The 26,112-nt window shown below is 40.1% G+C and overlaps 1 protein-coding gene across 1 annotated transcript in view; it reads right to left on the bottom strand.

Moving 5' to 3' along the window:
• WDR36 (WD repeat domain 36) overlaps positions 1-26,112 on the bottom strand; it is a 53,400-nt gene that overhangs the window by 20,932 nt on the left and 6,356 nt on the right. Inside the window, exons 2-12 of the mRNA XM_048850382.2 lie at positions 25,578-25,605; positions 22,059-22,159; positions 21,455-21,572; positions 19,977-20,109; positions 17,457-17,514; positions 15,740-15,872; positions 14,676-14,851; positions 14,309-14,429; positions 8,988-9,053; positions 5,455-5,538; positions 1,803-1,957 (exon numbers count right to left, since the gene is read on the bottom strand). Of these exons, the coding sequence (XP_048706339.1) occupies positions 1,803-1,957; positions 5,455-5,538; positions 8,988-9,053; positions 14,309-14,429; positions 14,676-14,851; positions 15,740-15,872; positions 17,457-17,514; positions 19,977-20,109; positions 21,455-21,572; positions 22,059-22,159; positions 25,578-25,605 (1,173 nt within the window). The remainder of the gene's footprint in view (positions 1-1,802; positions 1,958-5,454; positions 5,539-8,987; positions 9,054-14,308; positions 14,430-14,675; positions 14,852-15,739; positions 15,873-17,456; positions 17,515-19,976; positions 20,110-21,454; positions 21,573-22,058; positions 22,160-25,577; positions 25,606-26,112) is intronic.

The raw sequence follows: 26,112 nt of genomic DNA, 5'->3' as shown, positions 1-26,112 counted from the left end.
GCATTCCCTGGGAAATATCCCACCTCTTCCACGCTCTGACTTCACCACCTCAACCAAGCTTCACAATCATTGCTGTGTATAGCATTAAACTGTTTAAAGCTTATTTTGTGTATATGTGAGAGTATATATGTATATAAAATAGCCTTTTATCTGGCGAAAATATTTCCCTGGAACCTAACCCCCCCCCATTTACACTAATTCTTATGGGGAAATTGGATTCGCTAAACATCATTTCGCTTAAAGTAGCCTTTTTCAGGAACGTAACTACAACGTTAAGCAAAGATTTATTGTACAAAGAATTCTCGTCTAAATTATCCATGTCTGAAGAAGCCTGATCTATCTGCTTAGCAATATATTTACTTATTAGGTTGGAAAAGATTTCACTCATTTGTACTAAGCACTCTGTATTCTGGTTGCTATTCTTGCTGATAGAACTATTATATGCACTTACTCAAACTACCATCCATTCCTGTTACCAAATGGAAAAGAACTAACTGTGGGCAGAGATTAGTGATATTGCATAAGAGAAAACAAAAAACAAAAAATAAAAAATTTATTCTGAACTAAGTTCAGGAAAGTCATTATAGAAAGAATAGCAGCAATCCCTATATTTAGGTTGCCTAACTCTTTCCATTATAAAGGATTAAGAACTTTTCTTTGAGAAGCCCTCACACTTCCATAGTTTGCAGCAGGCCTTTGAAATTCAGCAGGGAGAATGCCCTTAACTAGAGAAGTGTCTTTTCTTTGTCCCATGAAATTCCACTCAGATGTAGCCATGATAAATTGTTTTAAGAAAGAATCACCATTTTCCTTCTCTCACTTGGGTTCCTCAGGAAATTATTATTTTGGCAGGATGCCAAAATTTAAAGGGAAGCTTCTAAGCCTGGTTTATGTTTCTACCCAAGTAGCAGCTACACTCCCCAACACCCACCCACACTGGAATATCTGGGAGCTGCCAAAGTAGTGGGGGCAAGAGGAGTAAGGAAGGGGGTCCATGTCTACTCCCCAACCACACTTTTCTCTGGACCAGGCACACAACACAAGCCTCACTTTCCCTCCTCTGTGGGCATCATATGGGGCAGAATCTTCCCCAACTCCTATAGGCTCAGACTAGAGAGCACTGAGAAGGGCTCCCTCCACCCAGACTTAGTACATGTACTTATTCAGTACACAGGTTGGATATCAATGAGGCAGAATTAAGGCTACATGTGCAATCCTAAATCTGGCATTTCCCAACTTTTGAGTGCTTGACTTTGTGCCCTTAACATTCTTTTAATGTACTTTTTTTGCATGCAACTTAGAAATATACCTATCATTTTCAAAGGTGTTAATCTTGAGAAACTGTTGCTTAACATTACCCTTACAAAAGTGTCATGACAGTTTACCAGCCCAGGCACAAAATCTTCTCTCCCACCATAAACAAAGATGAAAGTGAGAGGAACAAAGGTACACAATGACTATTTAAAGGTCTTTGAAGTAACTACAAATCTTCAAATAATTGGAGCTCATAAAACCAAACTTTGTTTTCCTCCCCCATGTATTTCTGATTCAGGAGATAATTTTAGATAACTTGGAGTTTCAAGATAAATAAGATTGAAATAGTTAGCATTTACTTTATTATTTTATTCACTTATAAAAAATTATTAACTCCAATGTAGATAAGTAGAATTTTACAAGGCTTATTTAGATCTTTACCAAATGGTTCTTGGTTTTAAGTATTCAGTTTCCGTGCAATTGGATAGCAAATTAGCAGCCATGCCACAATAGGGAAGAAATAAGATTACCCCAAAAATCACACTTACAGTTGCATATACATCAAGAGGCTTGTTTTTGCTGAATGCTTTTGGTTTCAGTTTATGGGCTCCCATGGAAGTTTTCTGGTAGTTCCAGGTTGTACAAGTTATATAACCTTGATGGCAAGCAATGATCCCATCCCAGTCATTCTGACGTGCTATCTCTGTAATACAAGCCAAATTGTTACTCCAGAAACTGACATTCTGAAGTGAGAGAGATTCTTACATCACAATTTATAACATTAGTTCCAAAATCCGTTATGTAACAAAGCCATTGCAATTTTATATTTCCATTGACTAGCCAAAAGGCTACGGTAAAAAAAAAAAAACTAGAGTAAACATTGCTAAAAAAATATTTTAAAAATATTTGTGGAGATTTTAATAAACCTGAACCACATAAGGAAGCTACATTCTCACCACTAGGATATAAATTGCCACAATCTAGATTTGTGAGCATTCTGTTCACCAGGGTGGATACATTTAAAAAAATGTTATCAAAACATGTGTTACATTTAAAACGATTTATTACACAAAGGAAGTATCTGTTGTATTTAATTAATTTAACTGATTGTTTCTGATCACTACATCCTTCAAGATTTTAGAACTAGTAGATTTCAACCTCTCAGCTAGTTTTTATTCATACCTTTGAAAAGAAAAACAAAAAACAACCCAAGCTCTCTTGCTTTTTAAACTCCCAACTGGTTTCTTAATTTTGAATGAACCATTGAACTGAACTAGTTGAATAAACCGAAATGAAGAAAATATTCTCTTTTCACCTGCAGACAAGGTTACTGCTGTCAAAAACTGGTTAGCACTTGAACTAACTCTGGTTCCAGACACTTAGCAAATGACTTCCACCAGTTCAGTAGTTTCAATTTCTTTAAAACTTAGCAGCAAACATGTACTGCTTTATATTGTTTTTTGTATTTCAATCTAAATAATTAATAGATAAGAAGTTTGACAACCTATATTAAGGCCTATTTCAATTTAATTTTAAATGGGTCTATTTAAAAAAAAACAAACCCTATATTTAAATTTAAATAAAAATTTGAATTTTAATCTTTTAAATAGATTTGTATGCACATTGTTGTACCCTTTTACTAGGCTTAACTGAACAAATCAGTCTGCACAACATTGGACACTGAAATGAAAGAAAAGCAAAGTGAAATTCATGCTTCTGAAAACTGCTAGTTAAAAGCCCGGGAGATTGAAATCTACTGCAGAGCACTCTCCGATTGACTCCGGTACTCCACTGGGAGCAAGACTAAGGTGAGTCGACCCAGCTCGGAGTAGACACCGTAGTAAGTGACACTACGTCGACTCCAACTACGTTATTCACACTATGTCTACACTATTGCAGTAAGTCAACTTAAGTTACACTACTCCAGCTACGTAATGTACAAAACTGGAGGTACAAATTTCTATAATACATCCCCCATAAATGTTTAATATGATAGCGGTTTGCACTTTTAATTTAACCAGCAATATTTAAAAAAAAAAATTTTTAACAACTCACTGGAGAATAAGATTTTCGTTTTGCCCACCAACAAGGTAAGGGTGCATTGTCTGTAGGCATCTCATCCCTATATTCTCTCAAAAACAAGATGTGAAAGTTCACCAATTTGATTTTATTATTAATTTTCTCTATTGCAGTAGCACCTAGAGGCCCCAACTGAGATCAAAGCCCCACTGCGAAAGATGCTCTACAAAACACATAGTATGAGGCCACCAACGTCCCAAAGAGCTTATAATTGTTATCCAATACATATATGTTGGGCATAGCATACACCACATTAATAGGTATTATGTGCATGGTATTAATAAAATATGCATGATATGTATTGGTGTTGGGAAGTTATGATAGCTGAGTGTATTATGCTCTTCCCACAATTCTGTTCACGCATGTCAAGCACCCCACAACACTTTGCAAAGCTGAAGTCAGCTTTGGCATTAGAAAAATAGGAAACCTGTCGAAGCAAAAATGCATGAATACTTTGTACCAAATTCAGTTAGGAAGTAGGTACAGCGGTGTGGATAAAAATAGATTTAAAAAATTAAAATTCCAATTTTATTTAAAAAACACACAAGTTCTTTTTTTTTTTTAAATAGACCTATTTAAAATTAAATTGAAATTAACAACCTATATTAAGGCCTAAATTTAACACTTGGAATGTAGTATTCAAAACGAAATAAAGGCAAGTGTAAGAGGAACGAAGGACAACGTTAGCACAAACTAATAGGTTAAACTTAGAGTTTAAGTGATGTATAAAAAGTTTTGTAACTTGTCAAATCATACTATAAATACTACTAGCTGAAATGCTATCTTTGAAGCACACGTTTTGCGTAAGGGGAACACGCTGCAAAAATCTGTTTCCTGGAAGGAGGGTCTCCTTTTTGTATTGTACTGCTTTGTCTCAAACAATAAATTTGGCTAAGTTCAGTTATTTAGTCTCGAACATTTTAAAAAATGAACCGCAAGTATAGTCAAACAATATAACCTAAATAGACAAGAAAAATGCACAGGAAGGGAAACAGAAGTATAGAGATGTGGAGTGATTTGCCCACGGTCACACAGTAGGTCAACAGCCACGCTGTTGAATAGAATAGATCTTAGGTCTCTTGGCTCCCACTCCAGTAACTTTACCGATTAGAGCACATTCTACATCAGATGAATTTTAAATATTTTAATACTCTTGAAAGACCTTCACCCGTGGCCAACTAGGTCAACAAGTTTAAGGAACTTAAGGACATTGAATATACCACTATGATAGCAATTACAAAAACAATGGGTAACAATTACTACTGAAAGAGCCAAACCAGGAGTGTGTGTTATGCAATATATGAACAACCAAAATGTAAGCTTTAAAATTACACAAATTATAATTGAACATTGTCTTTTTACAATATGTAGGCTATTTATGTGTTGACATTGTTAAAATGAAATTGCAACTACAATTGCTTTTGCTTCTGGTGCAAGAGGATGAGTTATTTGGGCCTTACTCTTAAGGAGAAAATCCTTTTAATGTATTAACATGACAAAAAAAATCCAGTCTGAGAATCATCATATTGTAGGCACTATCAAAAAATACTGAAATATTTCTCTGCATATGTTCATCTACATACAATTTTACTGACAATGCAGGATACACACATTAGTAACAAACAGTAAGATAATTTAACTATGCCATGAACACGTGCTAATCACAAATAGCTATTTCCTTACACTAGAATTTCTCCCAGCTGGTCCCCCTGACTGCTAGTCCTACAAATTCAGTCGGGAGAATATAAAGAAAGTTAAGGGGTTTCTGACTTGTGTATCAGCAACAATAAAGATTCTCCAATCAAAATTTAGTTAACTCCGATGATGCATGAGCCAGAGTAAAATCCAGTTCACTCTTAGACATCCGTATTGAGTCTGTAGCTCTATTGAGAGTACTCAGAAGGCACAATTTATATAAAAATGCCACCTTGTTACCCAGCTAGTCACCGTTCAGTATTTGAAGAGCTGTACCAATCTAATATATCTCCTCAAAAAGATTAATTTGGGTTTCTGATAAATTAGTAAATTTTTGAATGAGTTACAAAAATGTAAAATTGAAGAAGCAGTTCCTGTGAGCAGAGGAACGACTCTCTCCTACATATGACATAAAATATTACCTACCTGTTGCAAATGCAGTAATAGGTGGAAGGGCCATTGTATCATACTGAAGACCTTTCCTTTTTGATTTCTTTTTGTTTATGGAACCTTTAAAAAACCAGAAAAATGTCAGCAACTCTCAGTCAGTTAAAAATATATGCAGCCACAAACTTTCCTTAAGGTATAAACAATCTACTAAATGTAAAGTTCACAGTAAAAATATAGAATACATTAATTTTTTGTTTAAAAAACTTATTTCTAAAATGTACAAATTGAAACTTTTAACATTAAAGTCATAATGGGCAAAACTCATAGCACTGCTTATAAAGTTGCCCAGCACTTCCCACTATAAAGACCTTGTTTTCAATTGCTTAAATTTTGCCACACTAACTGCTCAGGGTAAGATTTTTCATGCTGAATGTCTGCCTCTGGTGGAACTGTTTGGGAAAGTTTCAGCACAAACCATTCAGCCATTTCTGAGATTGAGATTACAGAAAAAAATTGTTTTGCCCATGTTAAAAAATTCCTCCAATCATTTTTCTGAGACGCTCCAGTTCCTCCATGCTTTGGAGCCATGACTTGAAATTTAGCATGCAGGGGGGCTGTTGCACTCGTGTCCAGGACACAGTCTCATGCTCTGGATGCCCCTGGACCTCTGGTTGCTAGAAGCTGGGACTGGATGACAGGGTATGGATCACTCAAATTGCCCTGTTCTGTTCATTTTCACTGAAGTGTCTGGCACTAGCCACTGTTGGAAGGCAGGATATTGGGCTAGATGGACCATTGGCCATACTGAGTCAGACCATTCTTATGTTTGGGATGCGCCTTTTGCTGTTCCTGGTAAAATCTCACTAAATTTGGCCAAGTTATAAAGCCTTTGAAGAAAAAAAAAAAACAGTTCACACATTGTCAGTAGCAACTTCTAAGAGTTTGGCAGCTAAACTCTCAGAAGAGAGAGTCTGTATTGGGCTGAATCAGGACTTTCCCTCAACTGCTCCTTTCAGCAGCCAGAAGCTGCTGTGGCAGCAGGCACTGGAATCAAGAACAGAGAGCTTCTCTCTCCTGTGCTCTTGATGATCTCCCTGCTGGAGCCCACAAACAGCATGAAGTAGCAGCCCAACTCCACTGCAGAGGGAACAAGAGCTGGACTAGTGGTGAGGACAGATGAAGTAGATTAGGACAAGGAATTGTCAGGGGAGGGGGGGGTCGGGGGGGGGGAAGAAGAAGGGAGAAAGGGAAAGAACTGGAACTGGGAGCCAGGGAGAGGTGAGTGGTCAGGCTTCCTGGGGGACCGGGGACAAAAGGCTCTCTACTACTGCACTCTCCACTCCAGAACCTGGAACTGAATGCAAGATTCACAAGCCTCAATATTCCTCTCTGTCAGCAAATCTCTGAAACCCACTGGCAAAGTGTGCATCAAACCCCTTAGTAATGGTAGACCAGCCAATACAATCAATTACTCCATTCATTCAGGTGGCAGGTCTGTGCTGTGGATCTAAAGGTCCAAATCCTGTTGATGAATCATGCAGGGATCAGTATGATTTCATGTGTTAGCATTTCTACTTTTTTCTAGTTTGCTTTTTAAAAAGCCAGGCGATTACATGCAAAAAAACTACATTAAAACACTATAAAAGGTTGCAGAGTCAAGCACTGGAAAGTTAGGAAATAATTCAACATCTGTGTGCATATGCATTAGGATACAGCCTTTAATGACATGATCACATACTATTGTCATTCAGTGCACCAGATAGATAGTGCTCTGGCAATGAATCAGGTTTGTGTAGTGAATGAAGATGTGTTCTGTAGCATTCCCGTACTCTTTGTTGCAGTGGCTGTCGTTGGAAGGTGTGCAGTAAAGGAGGCAGGAGACTTCAGGAAAAGAAAGGACAGTCTCATAATTCAGGCAGTTGAATGCTTCCTTGGAAAAAAACTGATTCTATCCCAGCCTCTGTCAGAGTCTGTATCATGCGGCACAAGCCACATAAACCCAACTTTTCACAGGTGGTCACTAACTATGTGTTCCTCGTGTTCCTGGGAGTCTGACTTGAGACCCTTGAACTCAGCACACACAGCTGTTACTGAAGTCAATGGGAACTGAGCTTTAAATACATATTTCTATAAAATGCTACGTGTGCTGAAATATCTCGCCTAGGAATTTCAAAATTAGTGAATGCTTTTAATCTCACTATCTCTGTGCCTCAGTTCCTCATCTGTAAGGGAATAATGCCACCCCCTCACCTCCCACGGGAACTATGACAATTAATTCATGCTTATGAAACACTCAGATACTAGAGGGATGAGCACCACAGAAAAGCCTACAAGGAAATTAACACTTCTGTCTTCAGAGCAGGGTATGAATAGTGTGCAGTAAATAAGGCCAAAGGCCACAAATTCAATGAGAAAACAAAATATGGAATAGAAGCTCATTCAGTAAGCACCATCCATTCTGTGCATTTAATGAGGCAGAGGCACTGTGGAGAAATATAGCATGTAATACTAAAAAAGGGGACCAAGCAAACATTACACAGGCAAGTTTAATTCCCGCATTTCCTAATTTTTGAGTGCTTGACTCTGCAACTAACTCTTCTTAAATGCCATTTCTGTGTGGTGGGTACCTTCGATCTTTTCAGAAATGTTATATACTATTTTTATATTGGAGTAGGAAATCAACTCTTTTGTGTTAATCACTAGATTGTGAGTCAAGAAATCTGAAGTTCCTGTGAGAGTTTAGCAAAGTCTTAATTGAATTTCAGTTCCTCTTAGGTAAAATTTGGGTAATACTTCATGTTTCTCAGGATGGTGTAAGGCTTAACTTATTAATGTACTTAGCTATCACAAGTATAACAAATTCCCCAGAAAACAAATTTATGACATCACCAGATGACCACTTTTACAATTATTTGTATCTATGCCCATTTGTATCCCCATTATGTACTTTCAGTTAGTGGAAAAGCAAGTCCCTCAGATGCAGCAAAGGTTACTTTCAAGATTATTTTTGTTAAGAGGCTAAATAAGGAACACAGCATATTCCCAAAATGTAGTCCCACCAGTGGGGGGTGGAGGGGGAGGGGCGCAGGGGAATATGCTTGAAAGCCACCCAACCAGCTGCGAGATGCTGTTGGAAAGTGAGAAGAGGAAGTGGACAGCCAGATTTAAGAGATGCAATCTAAAGGGTGAGGGGGAAGAGAGAAATTTTAATATTAAATATGTAAAAAATTTAAATAGAAAAAATGCCTACTATTCTATACTCCACTAATACAAAATAATTCATATCACAAGAACCGGAAATTATTTCCCATGACATAGTTCTAAAAAAAGTCAGTCTTTAAATTAATTAGAATTATTTGCTGAAGTGTTTAACTATACTACCACACAAAGACACTTCAGTCACATGTACGGTATGTAAAATGTCCACTGAAGCTCACTGTGCCCTACAGGATATGCTTTGGTACTTGTAGAAATAAGAAAAACAAAGTCATGTCATTTTTCAAACTATATTTTTACATAATTAAAAAATGTTGTATTCCTTTCATTTGTACATTCATTGTACTACTTACCACGTCCTAAACTTTTATTGAACCTTTCGTGCACTGTGGAAAAAGACTGCAAGGTTCCATCCTGACCTGATGGAATATTAAGAAAAAGAAAAGTAAATACCTACCCATAACAATATCAGCTTATGCCCAAGTCACAAAAATCAAAAACAGACATTTGAACAATGATAAACCAGAATGCTACAGGAATGGTAAAGCAGTTTATGTCCAAATCTTGATACACAATAAACCCAGACAAAAACAAAATAACCTGGAGTTAGGGTTAGAAGCACAAATTTACAGGTACAAAACCCCCCCAGAAATTTACAGTTATCCCAAAACAGGTGTTACAAACCCAGGAAATTAATAGACGTTAACCTTTAAAGAAACCAAAACAGACTAAGGCATCAAAACACAATTAAGGTACACAAATCAACCAAACCAACTCTGCCCGCGCCGGGGAGGGAATAAAAAGGAGCAGAGATGAGTGAAAGCAAGGCTGCATGGGGTTGGGACGGTACCTGGCAGGGGATGGGCATTACAGGAGAAGACTTTCGCGAGCAGGGGAGCAAGTCGAATAAGTGGGGATTCAGTGGCAAATTTTGGGGTTGGGGAGACCAAGGGTGTACATGGGACTTAGGAAAGTTATGTGCAGGATAGCTTGTATTAAGAAAACCAGGATTGTATGACAGGAGTCTGGGGCAGGGAGCCCAGTCCCTCTGCACCAAGACATAAGTGCTTGAAAGGTTCCTCACAGATCAATGATCTGTATGAGCCCCAGACTTTAGAGTCTTTAGGTCTAACAGTGCCCTTGGTACCTGAGGAACTAGCAGACTCATACCAGGCTGGAGAGCAATGAGTGCCAAAGTGGCTGGAGTCACCAGAAACCACAACTTCTGAAAGGGAGAATTCCAACCTGGAGAACTCAAGGGACGGTCTTTGGGAGTCTTATGGGAAGAATCTTGGGTCTTCCTCTTAGATACCCTCAAGGAATGTGGCTTGGAGGCATCAGACTTATTTGGAGACTGGGGTACAGGGGGGTCCCCTGGCCTGGGTCAGAAGCCAGGTGTTGCGAGGTCTCCATCATGAGGTGTCCAAGTTTGATCTCCCTGTTTTTTTTCTTGACTCTAGGTTTTAATGCCAGACTGAAGTTTGCACTTTTGGGAAATGTGAGATTTCCCCAAGGCAACGGATGCAGCAGGAGTGTCCATCACTCACTGGGACTGCCTCCTGGCACGAAAGGCAACGTTTGAAACTCAGAGAGCCAGGCATACCCTCCCAGTAAAGTAAAAAGCCCAGGAGGGGAGAAACTATCTAGCAAAAAATTTTCTAAACTAAACTACTACTACTTACCAACTACAATTAAGGTTGTGGGTTTGTCACAGAAGTCAGAGATTCTGTGACTTTCTGCGACCTCTGTGACTTCTGCAGCGGCCAGTATGCCTGGCTCAGGGGGAGCTCAGGCAGCCCCTGCACCAGTTGCACTGGTGGCTGCTGGGGCAATCTTGGGCCACCGCGCCCCACAGCAGCAGCAGAGTTTGGGTGTGGGAGGGGGCAGGGCACAGGACGGGGTGAGGCGGGCTCTGGATGGTGCTTACATGGAGGGCTCCCCAGAAGTGGCAACATCCCCCTCGCTCAGCTGCTAGGTGGAGGCATGGCCTGGCAGCTCTGCACACTGCCTCTGTGCAGAGCTCTGGCTTCGCAGCTCCCATTCTCCGGGAACCGCGGCCAATGGGAGCTGCAGGAGTGGTGCCTGCAGCTGAGCGAGTAGGATGTTGCCGCTTCCGGGAAGCCCCGGAAGAAGAGCCAGGTAGGGAGTCTGCCGGCCCTGCAGGTCCCCCAGCACCAGTGGGGGGCCCAGGCTGTGTGCTGCCTCTCTGCCCCACAAGTTTTGGTCAGGGGTATATAGTAAAAGTCATGGACAGGTCACGGGCTGTTAAGTTTTGTTTGCTGCCCGTGAATGGTCCATGACTTTTACTAAAAATACCAATGACTAAAATGTAGCCTTAACCATAATAAACTAACTACAAAAAGAGCTAAGGGGACACAGTTGAGCTAAAAAGCAACATGGACAATGACAAAGGCTCAATCTCAGGCTGAGGTGCTTGAGAAGGAACTGAGGGCAGTTTGCCCACACAGTGCTACGTAACAATGGCACATAGCACAAGGCCAGGTAACACATGTGTGGGACAAATGGACACTGCTATGAGAAATCTCCAATCAAAGGCGCTGGGGACGCAAGTGCACTTAGAGTGGAGCACCCATAAGGACACTACTTGAAGAACTTTATCTTTTTCAAGAATTTGTTGAATTGACACATGTCTAAGATTGGTCTGAGACCCTCTTATCCTCATCCCAAAGGGATGGAGGGTAAGAGGGTCTCAGACCAAATAAAACCCCTTCCCTCTGAGATCACATGGAACCTACCCTGCAGCTTCCAACCAAAGGGGAGATTGTACCTCCTGAAAGAGGTGCTCCTTGTGAGAGTGATCCCTGAGGGGGGCAGGGAGGGAAGTTGTGAAGGAGGGGTAGAAGCAAACTGGAGAGTATATCCCATCTCCACAGTGTTCAAAACCCACAGGTCCGAAGTAGTTCAGAACCAAGCACTGAGGAAGCAGAACAGACTGTTTGCAAAGGTGGGGGAATATGGATTTGGAGTGACGGAGAATGGCATGGCAACCTCAACAGAGCCATCAAAATGACTGCTTGGTACTTCCTGGATATCTTAAGCTGAAGCAGCAGAAGGGAGAGGCTTGCACCTAAAACCTTTGGACTTCTTTTTTGACAGGTAATGTTGAACAGATGGAGTGGGGGTGGGGAGAGGGGCAGGGAAATCAATCAGTGTCTCTCTTGATGTTGAGATCTTCCCCAGTCAGAAAGCACTATGTACAAACCCAAGGAGTTTAAGGTGGCTCTAGAGTTCTTAAGCCATGGAACACTCTGTCCACCTGGTCTGAGAACAGAGAAGTATCTTCAAATGGCAAGTCCCAAGTAGTATTCTGGACTTCAAAGGAGAGAACAGAAGACTAACCTAGATAATTTTTACTTAGCAACCGCAGAACCTGTGGTCCTAGCTACTGAGTCTGCACTGATATTCTTGCAACTAGTTTGCCCTCATTGACCAGAGAAAAGAACTCCTGCCTAGCCATCTCGAGACATAGGTCTCCGAACTTCTACACAGAGCCCCATAAATTAAAACTGTACCGCCCCAGCAGAGCCTGTTGGTTAGCAATACACAGCTGCAAACCCTCCATGGAATAAATCTTCCTGCCAAATAAGTCCACTCTCTCTGTGTCTTTTGATTTGAGGGCAGCAGTCTGATGTCCTTGTCACTCACCCTCATTAGCTGCCATGACTAATGAGGCCCAGAGATGGGTGGGTACAAAGGTACTCAAAACATTGGGTGGGCACATAGTATTTTCTCTTTGCCCTCTTTGAAGCGGAAAGCAGTGATAACAGGCTTTGCCATGGAGCCTTTATAGGCTCTAGTATTGCCTCATTAATTGGCAGAACCACTTGGAGGGACCTACAGTTGATACTATGTCAATCAACTGATATGAGGACTCCCTGACCTGCATGCCCATGTCTGCAGTCACTTTCTTTCACAACTCCTCAGACTTTAAATTCATCCAGAGAAACCACATCATCTGGATAGGACGAAGAGAAAGCCAGGAGTGGAGGAGATTGAAGCTCTCCTACAGGCTGTTCCTCTGCTTCTAAGACCTCTTCCTGATGCTTGGTTTTGGTCCTGGAACCAGACCCTGCAGACCAGTGCGCAGGCTGTCCCCAGATGAGGGCACTGAATAGGCATGGTGAGGGGGGAGATCTGGAAACTGGGGAAACCCCAAAGCGTTCCAAAATGGCTACTGGTACAAGGCTCGACCTCAGTGACCTAGCCACATTTTCTTGGCAACTCCCATTGTGGGGTCTCAATGGTAGGTGGGGAGAGAGGACTGAGGACTGACAGGTCCTGCTTTGGGCTTGTGAGACATAAGATCCCATCTCTAAGTGGCTCATCCAGTCAATACCAGGGACTGGTACTGAGAACCTGGTGATAGGCGGAGCGTCCTCATCACTGCAAGGTTTCCCTTGGTGGGTACGAATGGGCTGACCGGGGAAATAGGCAACTTCAGTACCACACGTTGGCCTGCTGGAGATGGCAACGGACAGGACAATGGTGCCGAGGGATCCGAGTCCTGTACAGATGGAGACACCAGCATCGAGAGGCAGAGCAAATTTCTTGCTGACTCAGGCACCTCCGGGGTAGTTGGCACTGAGGTGGTATCTTGTTCTGGTGACAATGAAGTTGATTGTGCCTCTTCTGGCACTGGGCTCAATGGTGCCCTTTACAGCACTGAAAGCAACTGTGCTGACTAGAGCACCGATTTGGGAGAGGAGTGCTTAGGTTTCAGATGCACTCAGTTCAACGTGTTCTCACCCCTCCTACCAGACTTTAAGGGTAGAGATCTTCCCCTGCTCTGAGCCTCTTTGGAAGTCTTATATTTCTTTCTTAGCACAGACAAGAGAGATCGGTGCCCAGATTCCAATAATGCTGGAGGTGCACTTCTCACTGAAGCTGCAGCACTCAGCACCAAGTCAGACCGGACTGGCTTCAATGGTGGCCTGATTGCCAACTCCCAACAGCAGGAATTTCACCCTAGCCTCCCTATGCTTCTTCATTCTAGGCACTGGTCTTTTTACTCTGCTTTAGCCAGACCCCTCAGGCAACTACAGTAAGTTGCTCACTAGCACAGGCCTCGAGCAAGAAGCACAGTGCTTGAAGCCCAGTGACTGGGGCATACCTTGGTGCAATCAGCAGAACCCTGAAACGCGGGGGGAGGGGAGGGGAAAAACAAGACCGAAAAAACTGGTTTTTTTTTTTAAAAACATCAAAATCCTACAACTACCAGACTAGCTCTATTATGTACATCATCGTGCACAAAGCTGACAAAGAAGTGTTCTGGTAATGAACAAGGGTTCTGATGACTGTCATGGGTGACAGGAAGGAACTGAGTGGGGCTAGGAGCAGCTCTGCCCTTTATACAATGGTGCATGGCAGCAGAGGGAGCACAAGCCACCCAACAGGTACAGTTGAAGGAAAAATTTCCCAACAACCGAGCGCTAGGTGCGGACACCAAGCATGGAATGCACATGTGCAATCACTTGAAGAATTACTCAGTTTGCTTAATATATCTAAATGATTAAATACAGTAATTTGCAATGCACTGTCAAAATCAAAGACATTGCTAGTCATATCTCTTTTATCACTAGCCAATAAGCTGAAGAGTTTATTTAACAACAGTGCGGAACAAAATGGGTAAATTTGAGAAGTTGAGGATTTCTACCTGCACTAAGAATTTGTTGTCCATTTTGCCCATGGTATCTGATTTTTGTTGGAGGAGCACTATGTCCCATACGGCACCTCAACAAACGACCACCACCTCCAGGGCCATCGAAAATCCATATCTGCTCGAGAAATGCAAAGAAATGGAACATCAGTAAAGATAACAACAACTCCCATTGAAAAAACAGATTGGAATAACGTAGTTAGAAACAACAACAACTTGTCTCATTCAGTAACTCTGGTTTTACTATACATGCTGATGCAACTGAAAAAGGGCTACCTCAAGTCTACACAAGTATTTGTACTTTGGAGGACCACTGGAAAAAAATAAATTTACCACAATGGTAGTAGCAGAAAAAATAGCTTACCTTTATAGCATTATCAGCGCCATTAGTAACAAGAAGTGGCTCTCCCTGGATAAATGACATACCAGCTATTGCTGTGGAATGGGCATTTCGCATTTGACTAATTAGTTTCTTCTCTTCCAGATCCCAGAGTGCAATGTGTCCAATAGGACTTCCAGCTGCCATGACTGGATGACCATCTGATCACAAAATGAAGAAAAAAACAATCCAAAGCCAAAAATTTTTTTTATTATACGTTGCTTATAGCTTTCAATCATTTTAACTTTTTAAAGTTCATGTAAGCAAATCTGTCTCTCAAAGATTACAATCAGAGGAAAAAAATCATTCCTAAATAGAACATTAAATTAAAGCAATCATTTATCATAGTGATCTAATTTTTGAGAGAGAGAATGGACCATCAGCACCATAAGTAACAGGACCAGAGGATTTGCAATATCTGATCAGACCAGGTATATCTAGTTTATTATCTTGGTCTGACAATGGCCAGTACCAGATGCTTCAGAGGAAGATTCACGAAACCCCACAGTGGATATTTAACTGGCTATCTTTAGATTTCAGAGTTAGACGAATGACAGGAATGGGTGCTGCTCACACATCTCAGATCTAATTTCTGTTTGTATGCTTACTGCACCAGCTGACACGCTTATATTCTCAAGGTTCAGTTCACAAGCATTAGAGCTTGATATATTTAAATAAAAGATTAGATTCAGGAGCACAATTCTGCAGCAAGAGCCAAATCTGCTGTATTGAAAAATACTCTGACCCCTACAACTAGGCTGATCTGTTCTGAGTCAATATTACTTCCTATTTATTAAATAGTAAAATGTTGCAGTACACAGATTTTAAACATTCCCCTGCAAGATTTGCAATTTTTCCAACTATATAAAGAAAATATCACAAGTTTATTACTATTAGCCGTTGTAAACTTTAAAAAACCCCAAGACATACAACCCCAAGTTTTGTGCCTACAATAGCTTAAAAATGTGTTTAAATTCTTCTACTTTTCAATTAATATTACTGTTTTAATTTGATCTGCATATATGACTAATCAAACTGCTAGAATTTACCTGTACGGAAAGATATTGCTGTGATGGGACCCCAGTCTTGCTGAAATTTCATCAGTGTTTCATCAAACTTAATGTTGTGCACAATGATATGACCAGACACGAGACCTATTGCAACTACATCTACTGCTGGTGCCTGTGAAAGACAGTTCAATGATGAGAGAGAAATTAAACAGATTCCTCTCCATCCTTCTGTATTTTTCCTATTAAAAATAAGTTCTTCTGCATGCATTAATATATTCTTTAACTACATATCTTATTATTACAACATCACTGCTTCATTCAGTGCACAGGTTGAATTTGCAAAGCAAATGAGGTACTTCTTCTTAGCAAATTAGGCAGGGATTCTGCTCCATTCTAGCCAAAAACTTATGTTTGAAATTACACAACATCAATTCAGAATAAAACTACTGAGTCACTCGATTTGACCTGATTTCATTATAACTCTGAGCAATTCAGCTTTCAGTGCACAGGAGCAACAATGTGTAGTGTGGTAGGAGGGAGTCCATGGATATTCAACTAACAGGAGGGAATGCATTAAATTTAGCATAAAAATAATTTAAGAAATAAATTTAAGCAATTAAAAACTTTCCTAGAAAAAATAAAAAATCTTTTTGGTAGATAACTGTACTGGATAAAAGTTTTCTTTTAAATATGTTCAAAATATGTTTTAAGGTCAGGCTTGACAAAGCCCTGGCTGGGATGATTTAATTGGGGATTGGTCCTGCTTTGAGCAGGGAGTTGGACTAGATGACCTCCTGAGGTCCCTTCCAACCCCGATATTCTATGAAAAAAGTCTAATAAATTTCACATCTGTTCCTCGTTCACTGTGCAACTGGTGCATTATGTAAGGGAGGCAGTCTTACACAATGTGTGTATGCATGATACGTAACTAAAACCTGTACAGTATAAAATATGCACAAGGATCTTATTTCCTGACTTGAGTGCTTCATTTCACAAACTCAGTTTCTGTAAGGAATATGTTATGTCAAGTTCTATGTAACCCACTTCATGGTCCATAAGCTTTTCCTATACCAATATGTTACAGGTACAGCAAGTTAACACCCGATATGCATGACATTAAAGTAAATTTAGGTCTAAAATAAATGGTTTAACCTTATAGTCAGGTACTTAATAAATCTTACACTTCGTTTCCTACCACGTAATATCACTTATTTTAATCTATAATTGAGCATTTGACCATTCTAAAGCATTAAAGTGAGACTGAACATGTTGCACTAAAAATAAATTTATATGAAATCAAAATTGTTCACAGAAGCTTGAGCAGCCGATGTTATATGATACCATCTGGTATAATACTTTTAATTTGTTTGTAATAGCCCCATTTTTTTCTTTTTGGAGTTCTTTTCATTTTGGCAAACGTTTGATTTTCCCACCTAGTTTCTCTTAAAGCAAAACAAATTTCAGAAGAAACTTGCAACATAATTAAGCTGACCTACGGTACATCAATACCCTACAAACTTAAGTCACCGAAGTAGCCCTTACTCAATGGAGTAACCAGAATGAAGTTAAGAAAGCTATGTGAGTTAGTAGGAGTTTACATGGATGGTCCCCTAGATTGTATGCTTCTCAGAGCAGGGATATTATCTGTACTCTCTGCACATAATATGCACCTATTCCACTGTGTACAAGAATGTTAACACTGACTGCTGTTCTATATTTAACTGTTATAAACAAATGTACTAACAAAACTACTAACCTGTTCGAGGATGGTCACACCCCGTAAACCCCATCCTGGAAATGAGTATAAAAGTTTGCTGTGAAAAGAAAGTGTTTTAAAAGTTACATTTAGAAAAAAATCTATGTCAAAATGAATGTCTAGCAAGTACATCTAGAAAGAACTATGACAGAAAATGAAGGCTAGCAGCATATATTAAAAAAATATGGAATTTAAAAATTTGGGTAATACAATCATTTATATGGAAAAATTAAAAAATATATTGGGTGCATTTGGTCTTCAGGATGAGACCATTTTCAGGCACAGCAGTGGTAAAACTGAGTGCAAAGGAAATTGTAAACAAGGCCCTGATTACAGAATGCTTGAAACATGAGAGGTGCATGAGTAACATTAGTGACTCAACTACATGACTGAGGATATGTACTATCACTGTAAGCAATAAAAGTATTTTGATAAAATAAAGTTTGGCTGTGTTTATTAGTTATCAAATAATGAAACAAAATGTCTAGTTTTGCATGCTATACAAAAATCAGTCAACTTTTTTTTTTGTATTTGGGTTACAAGGCAGATTCACTTAAAATCAAATTTAGGGCTCAATCTTGCACCCACTAACTGGTGCGGATTACCACAAATACTACCACTGATGCCATGGGATTATCTAAATCAGTAAGCATTGAACTAGGCACCTGGCTCAAGATCAGGCCTTTAAAACATAATTCTCGATTATGTTTACACACAAGTGTGAAAATGCTGAAACAAGCGCAAGCAGAGCATTAATTTCAAACTGCAATCACCTACTCTATCTTTGTTTAAAAAGGAATTTAAGAAAAAATTCTATTTTAATCCTATTTTAGTAGTTTTTGTACAGCATCTATAGCACCATATAGCTACCTTGAATAAAAATAAAATAAAATAGAAGAGCAATGATATTACTGAAAATGTATAACTGCTATGAGACTAAAACCCTGAACTACATGACAAGCGTAAATTCTCATGAATTGTAGTCATATATATTTTCACATTTACAGAGTGTGTGTGCGCACCCATAATGAGGTCTCCCACTCTATCTTTCCATGAGCTGGCTATTTCCAACTCTAGAGTACCAACACTTAAGTCAAGCTTATTAATAGTGACTCAGCCATAGGCCATTGCGCCAAAACCAAAATATATTACAATGAAACTTAAAACTAAATCCAGATTTTTAAAGTATTAAAATACATATAAAAACAAACTAAAAAGAACAAACTCATTAAAACTGTATATAATCACTGATTAACACTTATTTGGCCTGCACAGTCTTTAAAGAATTTATGTTATTTTAAAAAATTAAGTTCCTAGCTCTGGTTGCGAAGATATTCTAAACATGTCCCAATGCAGTGGCAAGTCTGCAAGCGAACACAGCTATTGTTTCAGTCTAACACAAGAATGGAAGGTCCTAAAATACAGCAGAGTTTCCACTCTGCAAGGATGCGAGGAAGGAGGGAAGAAAACATATTAGTCTGTATAAGAGGACTCGGCACCATGTAGTTTTGTGGTTTGGCAGAAAGAGTGCAGATGAGCAGCCTGGAGATTTGCCACCATATGAATTCACACACCTAATCAGCACACCATACAAGAGAGAGATAAAGGCCTACCAGCTACTATAAAAACCATGAGTCGTAATTATGGCTTTTGTATTAATGTGATTACTGAAAGTAAATGGGACTTGGCCTCCTCAGTGCCAAAGTCATTTCTGAAAATTGCACTTAGGAGAACTGGAATGTACAACAACGCCCTCCAGCCCAACAACTTCTACAGTGCAGTAACATGTTTTCAATTTCAGGTGCCTGTACTGGCAAACTGGAGCAATGTAAAACAAGTTGAATCAACAACAGGGCAGGACCCCCAATCAGCAAGTCTCTTCCCCACCTTGAATTTTCTGTAGTGGAGCGTGAGGAGGCACAATTTGAGTAGTGATCTCAGTCCCAAATCCTGCAGCAGCTGCACAGGTGTGAAACCTTGCTCCCCACACTCAGCTAAGCATAGGGTGACCAGATGTCCCGATTTTTTGGTTCTTTTTCTTATATAGGCTCCTATTACCCCCACCCCCTGTCCCGATTTTTCACATTTGCTGTCTGGTCACCCACGCTAGGCATATCTCCCTCCTCCTCATGGGCCCACTCAGTGGCTGGACAACAATTTTAAAGGGGAGGAGTTCTACAACTACTTCCACTGCCGTACTTCATCAGGCAGACAACTAGCCAAAATGCTGAGTGGGGTCGGGGTTGGGAAATGAAAGCAAGGAACATTACTGAAAAAACCTGCATGATCCCTGTTACTTCACAGCAAAAAAATCCTGGCTAGAAAAATAGCATTTTCAGTCACATGAGAGAGGTAACTGTATTGCCCATATTTCTGAAAACAACACTGAGGGGCTCTTCTGCTGAAGGAGTTAGAAAAAACAGACCTGCATTAAGAGAACATTTTATTTAGGAAATATTAAAACTCGGAGTATAGCTCCACCTAGAGAGTGAAATGTACTTAAAGAATACATAATCTTACTTGGATTTTACATTCCATAACTGCAGGCTTCCTTGTTCACTGCCAAGGAGGATTTTATTTAAGTAGGTACTTGGATGCATAATGGCAGAAACTGCAAAAACAGCCTTATCAAAAGTCAGTTGTAGGTATTCTTCTGCAGACATAAGAAACTGTGTTAGTTATGCTGCCATTACAAAATTCCAAGTTAGAATGATTATTTCTTAAAAATTTGCAAAAATGGCTCTCTTTTACATGCACAAGTGGGATTTCTTCCCTGAAAGCACCAGAAACCTCGTATGAACCTGACCCATCTCATGGCAAGTTATGTAGCTTACTTTATATTTTCCAGCAGAACAGATTTATCTCATTATGAAGGATTCTTATTGTGCTTTCTGAGCAGAACATCTCACTTGATTAGCATATCTTCTGTTTACATTATAACAAGAAGTCTTGTTAATACATGAACGCCACCTTAGAAGCATAGTAGTTATTTTAAAAATTGTTAAACGCCGCAGACCACCATAAGAGAACCTGTTAGGCTAATGAGTCATTGCCCAATGCCAAATTTGGACAATTCTTTGAAAAGAAAGAATTAAGCCACCGAAGTGCGATCCCACCGAACAGTGAGCCATCAAACCTTATTTAAATGTGGCACAAATAGCCTTTATAATATCGATGGATAATATTTAAGCAATTTTTTTCTATTATCTATTTAAATTTTCACAGTTGTGAGAAACTATGGGTGGGGTCAGGCAACAGGGGTAGACAATTATTTCATGACAACAGAGACAGATAAAAAAAAGTTTTTAACTACTAAAACAAATTGTCAACACCACATGTCAAAATACACAAAGTAAATGCCTTAAATCAAAACTCTAAGAAGTTCTCAAGCAGGACTTTTCTTACTCTGCATATCTGTAAGTTTGCAATCATCATTGATGGAAATATTTTTTCATTGGTTTGTGCACATACGGTGAAATCAACATTTATCGATAAAAATCAAATCCTTTCAAACCTATTCACTCAAGAGCACAAAAGGCTACTGACAACTAAAAAACTTGGCACTTGATCTTTTTCTGCTGCCAAGAGAGCAAGCAATTTCCATGCCATACCCACTGTCAAGGATAAAGGGACTGAAGAAATTTTAGGACTGCATATGACACCAAACTTCTTTCATCACAACCCTCATGAACAAAGGGAATGTTAAGAGATACCAGTTATCCAAGAGTAGAATTCTGCACCCACATGCTCCTCTCCAACCCTTTCTCCTCCCAAAGTCAATGGAGCTTTGAATGGGTGCAGGGGTCCACCAACGAAGCTCACTGCAGGATCACGACTTCAAACACTAATGCAACAACTGTTTTATTTTGCCTTAAGAAAACTGAGAACTCTGCCATAAGCATTAAACAAATTGTCTTACATTATCAAATGCTTACTACCTTTATCACATACCACAGATACAATTTGGACAGTTACAGAATGAGGCAATAGTGACTCACCTTCTGATTGTACATCCCAAACAATAAGAACGTTATCAATATCCACAGAGATGACATGATCACCAAACGGCTGCAAAAGGCGAATTTCTCCTTTGTGACCCTCATATATATGAACCACCTATGATTTCAAAGTACACATTATTTAAGTAAAAGCTTTTCACATATTGTAATATTTTAGTATATTACTTGAACGACAGCAACTACCTGTAACAGAAACCTGTTAATACACAACTTTATACTATATTTTATCTAGTAAATATGCACCTTTATTAATCCTCATTTATGATAGCTTCCTCGGTACTGAGAAAGTGTACTTGGCAAATCCTTTTTGTCATAGTTTTATTTGTATTTTAACTTTTGTGTCCTGAAGATCATTTCTTTATCTTTATTTTACAAGTGTCACAGCCCAACCACTGTAGAATTTGTCCTTAAACCTTTTTTATTTTAACTTATCCATTGTTGTTATTGCTGAGCATTGTGAGGCTATTGTCCCCAAAACTCGTGAAATTAAATTATAATTGATATGAATAAGTGACTTAAGTAAGAAAACGTATCAATATTGGCTTAGTGTCTGGTCATTACACAATAAATAAGTTATAAAAACCTCTTTGTTCCGGGCAAAAGCATGGAGAAGATTGCCATATGAAGCAAAGACCAACATTCTGTCTGCTGCCAAACAAGTAATGTCTTGTAATAAAGCATTACCTATGAATAAAGAGGGAAATAAGTTTAACAATTTCCATTTTCACAATAAAAAAAGAATGTCTTACAACGTATCAACACATTCATGGTTGCAAATTACCAACAACAAATTAAGGTACATCAGGAAGAGAAAATTATCCAATATTGTCTTTGGGCAACAAGTGGCTAAATTATGAGAAATGTTTTCCTAAGAATGAACACAATGAGAAACTATATAGGATACACTGCAAGTTATGGCATGAATTAACTTTTAAAATATGGCTGCATTATACATGACAGAAGCTACCCAAAAATAACATTTTCAAGACTCCTACAGCCCAAGAACAGCCTTCTTAAGAAAACTGAATGCATGTTAAGACAGGAGCATATAAAACAAGTGACACAAAAAAGTGTCAACTATTTTTGTATTTGTCATTAAGTCTTGAGAGCTCCTAACGCTGCCTACAGTTAAGGTTGCTTGACACATCCCAATATAAAACCCCACTTTCACTGGCTAATATCTTTGTCAACCTTAAACCATTTGGACTGAAATTTTCCATGCTGAGTATCTGCTTCAGGTTGACTACTTCTTAAAAGTTTTAGCTAAAACAGTTCAGTTGTTTCCAAGAATGAGATTACTAGAACACACATTGTTTTGACTATCATAATTCTTTTCCCCCTACAATGGTTTCATTTGGAAGTTCTACTGCCCCATGCTTTGGAGCAGGGACTCAAAATCTGGAAGGTGGATGGGGTTAGCAGATTCAGTGGGGTGGGTCTGGGTGTGGGGGGCTCAATGGGGAGGCCCAGGTGCTGGGAAAGTGGGGCTTGATGGGGTGGGGATCCAGGTGCAGCTGGTTGGGGAATCAGTGGGATGGGAGTCTGAGTATGCGGGGCAGGACTTGTCAGGATGAGGGTTTGATGGGCCTGCTTAACGGGGAAGCTCCAGCTGCTGCTGAGGGGATGCTGCATGCCCGGCTCCCACTTCCCACATGATTCCCATATCCCTGTTTCTTCTCCATCCTCCTCCCCTCACTCCCACATTCCCCTCCCACTTCCTTCTCCACTGCATCTTCCCCCCCTCACTCCCCCTTACCCAGCCCCATCGCAGGCACTCACTGTTGCACAAATAGGAAACAGGAAGGCTCCCAGCACACAGAAGGGGAGCACAACTGGCACGAGGACCCAGAAAGCAGTGTTTAGCTGCAGAGTCAGCGGAGCCAAAACAGCCTCCTTTGGCTGGACAGCTCTGCGCTTGCAGAATGGGGGCTGGAGGGATGGTGTGCCCCTGCCATGCCTCACTTCTGTTTGGAGGGGGGCAATCCCCCCCCCCAAAAACTGCACCCATGGTTACCCCCCACCCTCCCGTGTGGATTCCCTTTGCTTCCCTGCCATTTTCTACAGGGAAATGCGGGGGGGGAGGATTTTCTGCAGGCACACAATTCCACAGAATCCTCACAGGAGTAAGAGAGACTGGGGAGGCAGAGTATGTGCACAGATATGGAGAGCACTGGAGCAGAGAGGGACAGTAATGGTCCAGGGCATAGGAATAGAAGGAATTACTAGAGAACACTCCCCTCCACAATCCAGAGTGGAATCCAGGAGTCCTAAGTTTTTACATTCCTTTGCTGGCAGCAAATAGCTCTGAAACCCAATGGCAAAGTATTTATCATCCCCCATTCTAGTGACTAGCTCAGAAAGAAGACAACAGCCTTCTATTGTTATCAGTTATTATGGTAGCTCAAGTGATAGAAATCTGAACACTGAAACCTGCTGGTGATGCAATCTGGGGGTAAATAGGTTCCACATGACAGAATTTCTGGGGTTTTTTTCTTTTTAATTCTAAGAAATGTACATCCCCAAAAAACTACATTAAAAGAATGTTAAGGTTGCAAAGTCAAGCATTCAAGAGTTAGGAAATGCTACGGTTGCCTGTGTACCCTTAATTAGGATTTCAGCTGCATATATGCCTCACAGTATAGTCTAAGTATATGATCACATACTAGTTTTTTTTCCTCCCACAGGACCTCTGCCTCATTCAGTAAACAGGATGGATGGGATTCAAGGAATTAATCAAGACTGTGTAGTTAATTTGTTGTCTATGAGACCCCTCCTTCATTTGCTGCAGGTGTTGGAAGATGTATAGTAAATGGGATAGGAGACTGTAGGAAGAGGAAGGATGGTGCACTGTTAAGGCAGATGAATGCCACCCTGGGTAACTAGATTGCCGTTGATACAAAGTTCATATGGGATAGTGGGCAAGTCACTTAAACCAAACTTTTCATGGTTGACTTCTACTTGTATGTTTTTCATTTTCTGAGTGCCCAAAGTAAGACACCTGCACTGAGATTTGCGGAACAGCTGAGCACTCAAGTGCAAATGAAGTCAACTGGAGATGTGCTTTGAAAATATGAAGTACTTTAAAAATGCTGAGTACACTTTAAAAAAAAACAAAACCACAATAAGTGTCTCACACCTTAAGTGTCTCAAGTTGGACACCCAAAATTATTAGGCACTTTTGGCCTCAATCCTCTGTGCCTCAGTACCCCAACTGTAAAAACTGAGATACCACCACCACAACTCCTATAAGGGTGTTGTGAAGATAAATACATTAATGTGTTGAAGCACTGAGATACTATGGTGAGAGCTCCACAGAAATGGCCATGAGGGAATGAGTAAACCTGTTTTCAGTTCAGGGTTTGAATAGTGTGTTATGTAAGACCTGGGACTACAGTGAACATGTAGGTTAAGAAATCTTGAATATCTACCCATTCATAAAACAGGGGTTCTGTGGAAAAATGTGTGATCATCTAATTAAAGACTTTATCATAACACATACCAAGGGCGCAGAATTAAGGTTGAATGGGCAATCTTAATTCTGGCATTTCCTAACATTTAAGTGCTTGACTCTACAACCTTAACATTATTTTAATATACTTTGACATAGCTAGTTATAGATAAGATTTGCTTCCTATTACATGACTCATAGATACTAAGGTCAGAAGGGACCATTATGATCATCTAGTCTGACCTCCTGCACAACGCAGGCCACAGAATCTCACCCACCCACTCCTGCAAAAAACCTCTCACCTATGTCTGAGCTATTGAAGTTCTCAAATTGTGGTTTAAAGACTTCAAGGAACAGAAAATCCTCCAGCAAGTGACCCATGCCCCATGCTACAGAGGAAGGCGAAAAACCTCCAGGGCCTCTTTCAATCTGCCCTGGAGGAAAATTCCTTCCCGACCCCAAATATGGCGATCAGCTAAACCCTGAGCATATGGGCAAGATTCACCAGCCAGATACTACAGAAAATTCTTTCCTGGGTAACTCAGATCCCACCCCATCTAACATCCCATCACAGGCTATTGTAGACTGATGTGTTAGCTGTTTGGGGGTGGGGGGGGGGAATGTAATTTGCAGGATGTAGAACTGTATACTTACTAACAGCAACTATACCAAGTTTCTTTACCTGTAAAAAAAAAAAAAAAAAAAGATAGATCTTTAATAGTTTTCTGCTCTGAATTTCCTACAAATACTAATCCGGCATTCTAGAAACATTAGCATTTGCAAATTCAGAACTATGCAGCAAAAGGGTCGTCATGGCTCTAAAGTGCAGGAGCTGACTAGAAACCAATGTGTAAAACTCCAGCAGAGACAGGGCCAAATACTACTCCCAGTCACTGAACGTCTTCATAATCATCTCATCTGGGAGACAAGATTTGCATTCCCCAGCATGGAGCAGGTCCTAAACCTTAAGGCATGCCAAGATCCACAAGAAAATTCTGTGGATATCAAAACATCTGCAAAGGGCTGGTATATATGTACAAAGGTGCTGGGTGGCTAGATTCACATATGTCTTAGGCACCTAACTACCACTTTAGACACTCCCAGAATCCAACATTTAGGGGCCACTGAGATCCTCAAAACACACGGTCAGCTGCCATCTAATTCTGTAGGCACTTAAGTCCCCATATGC

This window comes from Caretta caretta, chromosome 5, assembly GCF_965140235.1.
Source record: "Caretta caretta isolate rCarCar2 chromosome 5, rCarCar1.hap1, whole genome shotgun sequence".
Classification (NCBI taxonomy): domain Eukaryota; kingdom Metazoa; phylum Chordata; order Testudines; family Cheloniidae; genus Caretta; species Caretta caretta.
This window is presented reverse-complemented; position numbering and strand designations above follow the sequence as displayed.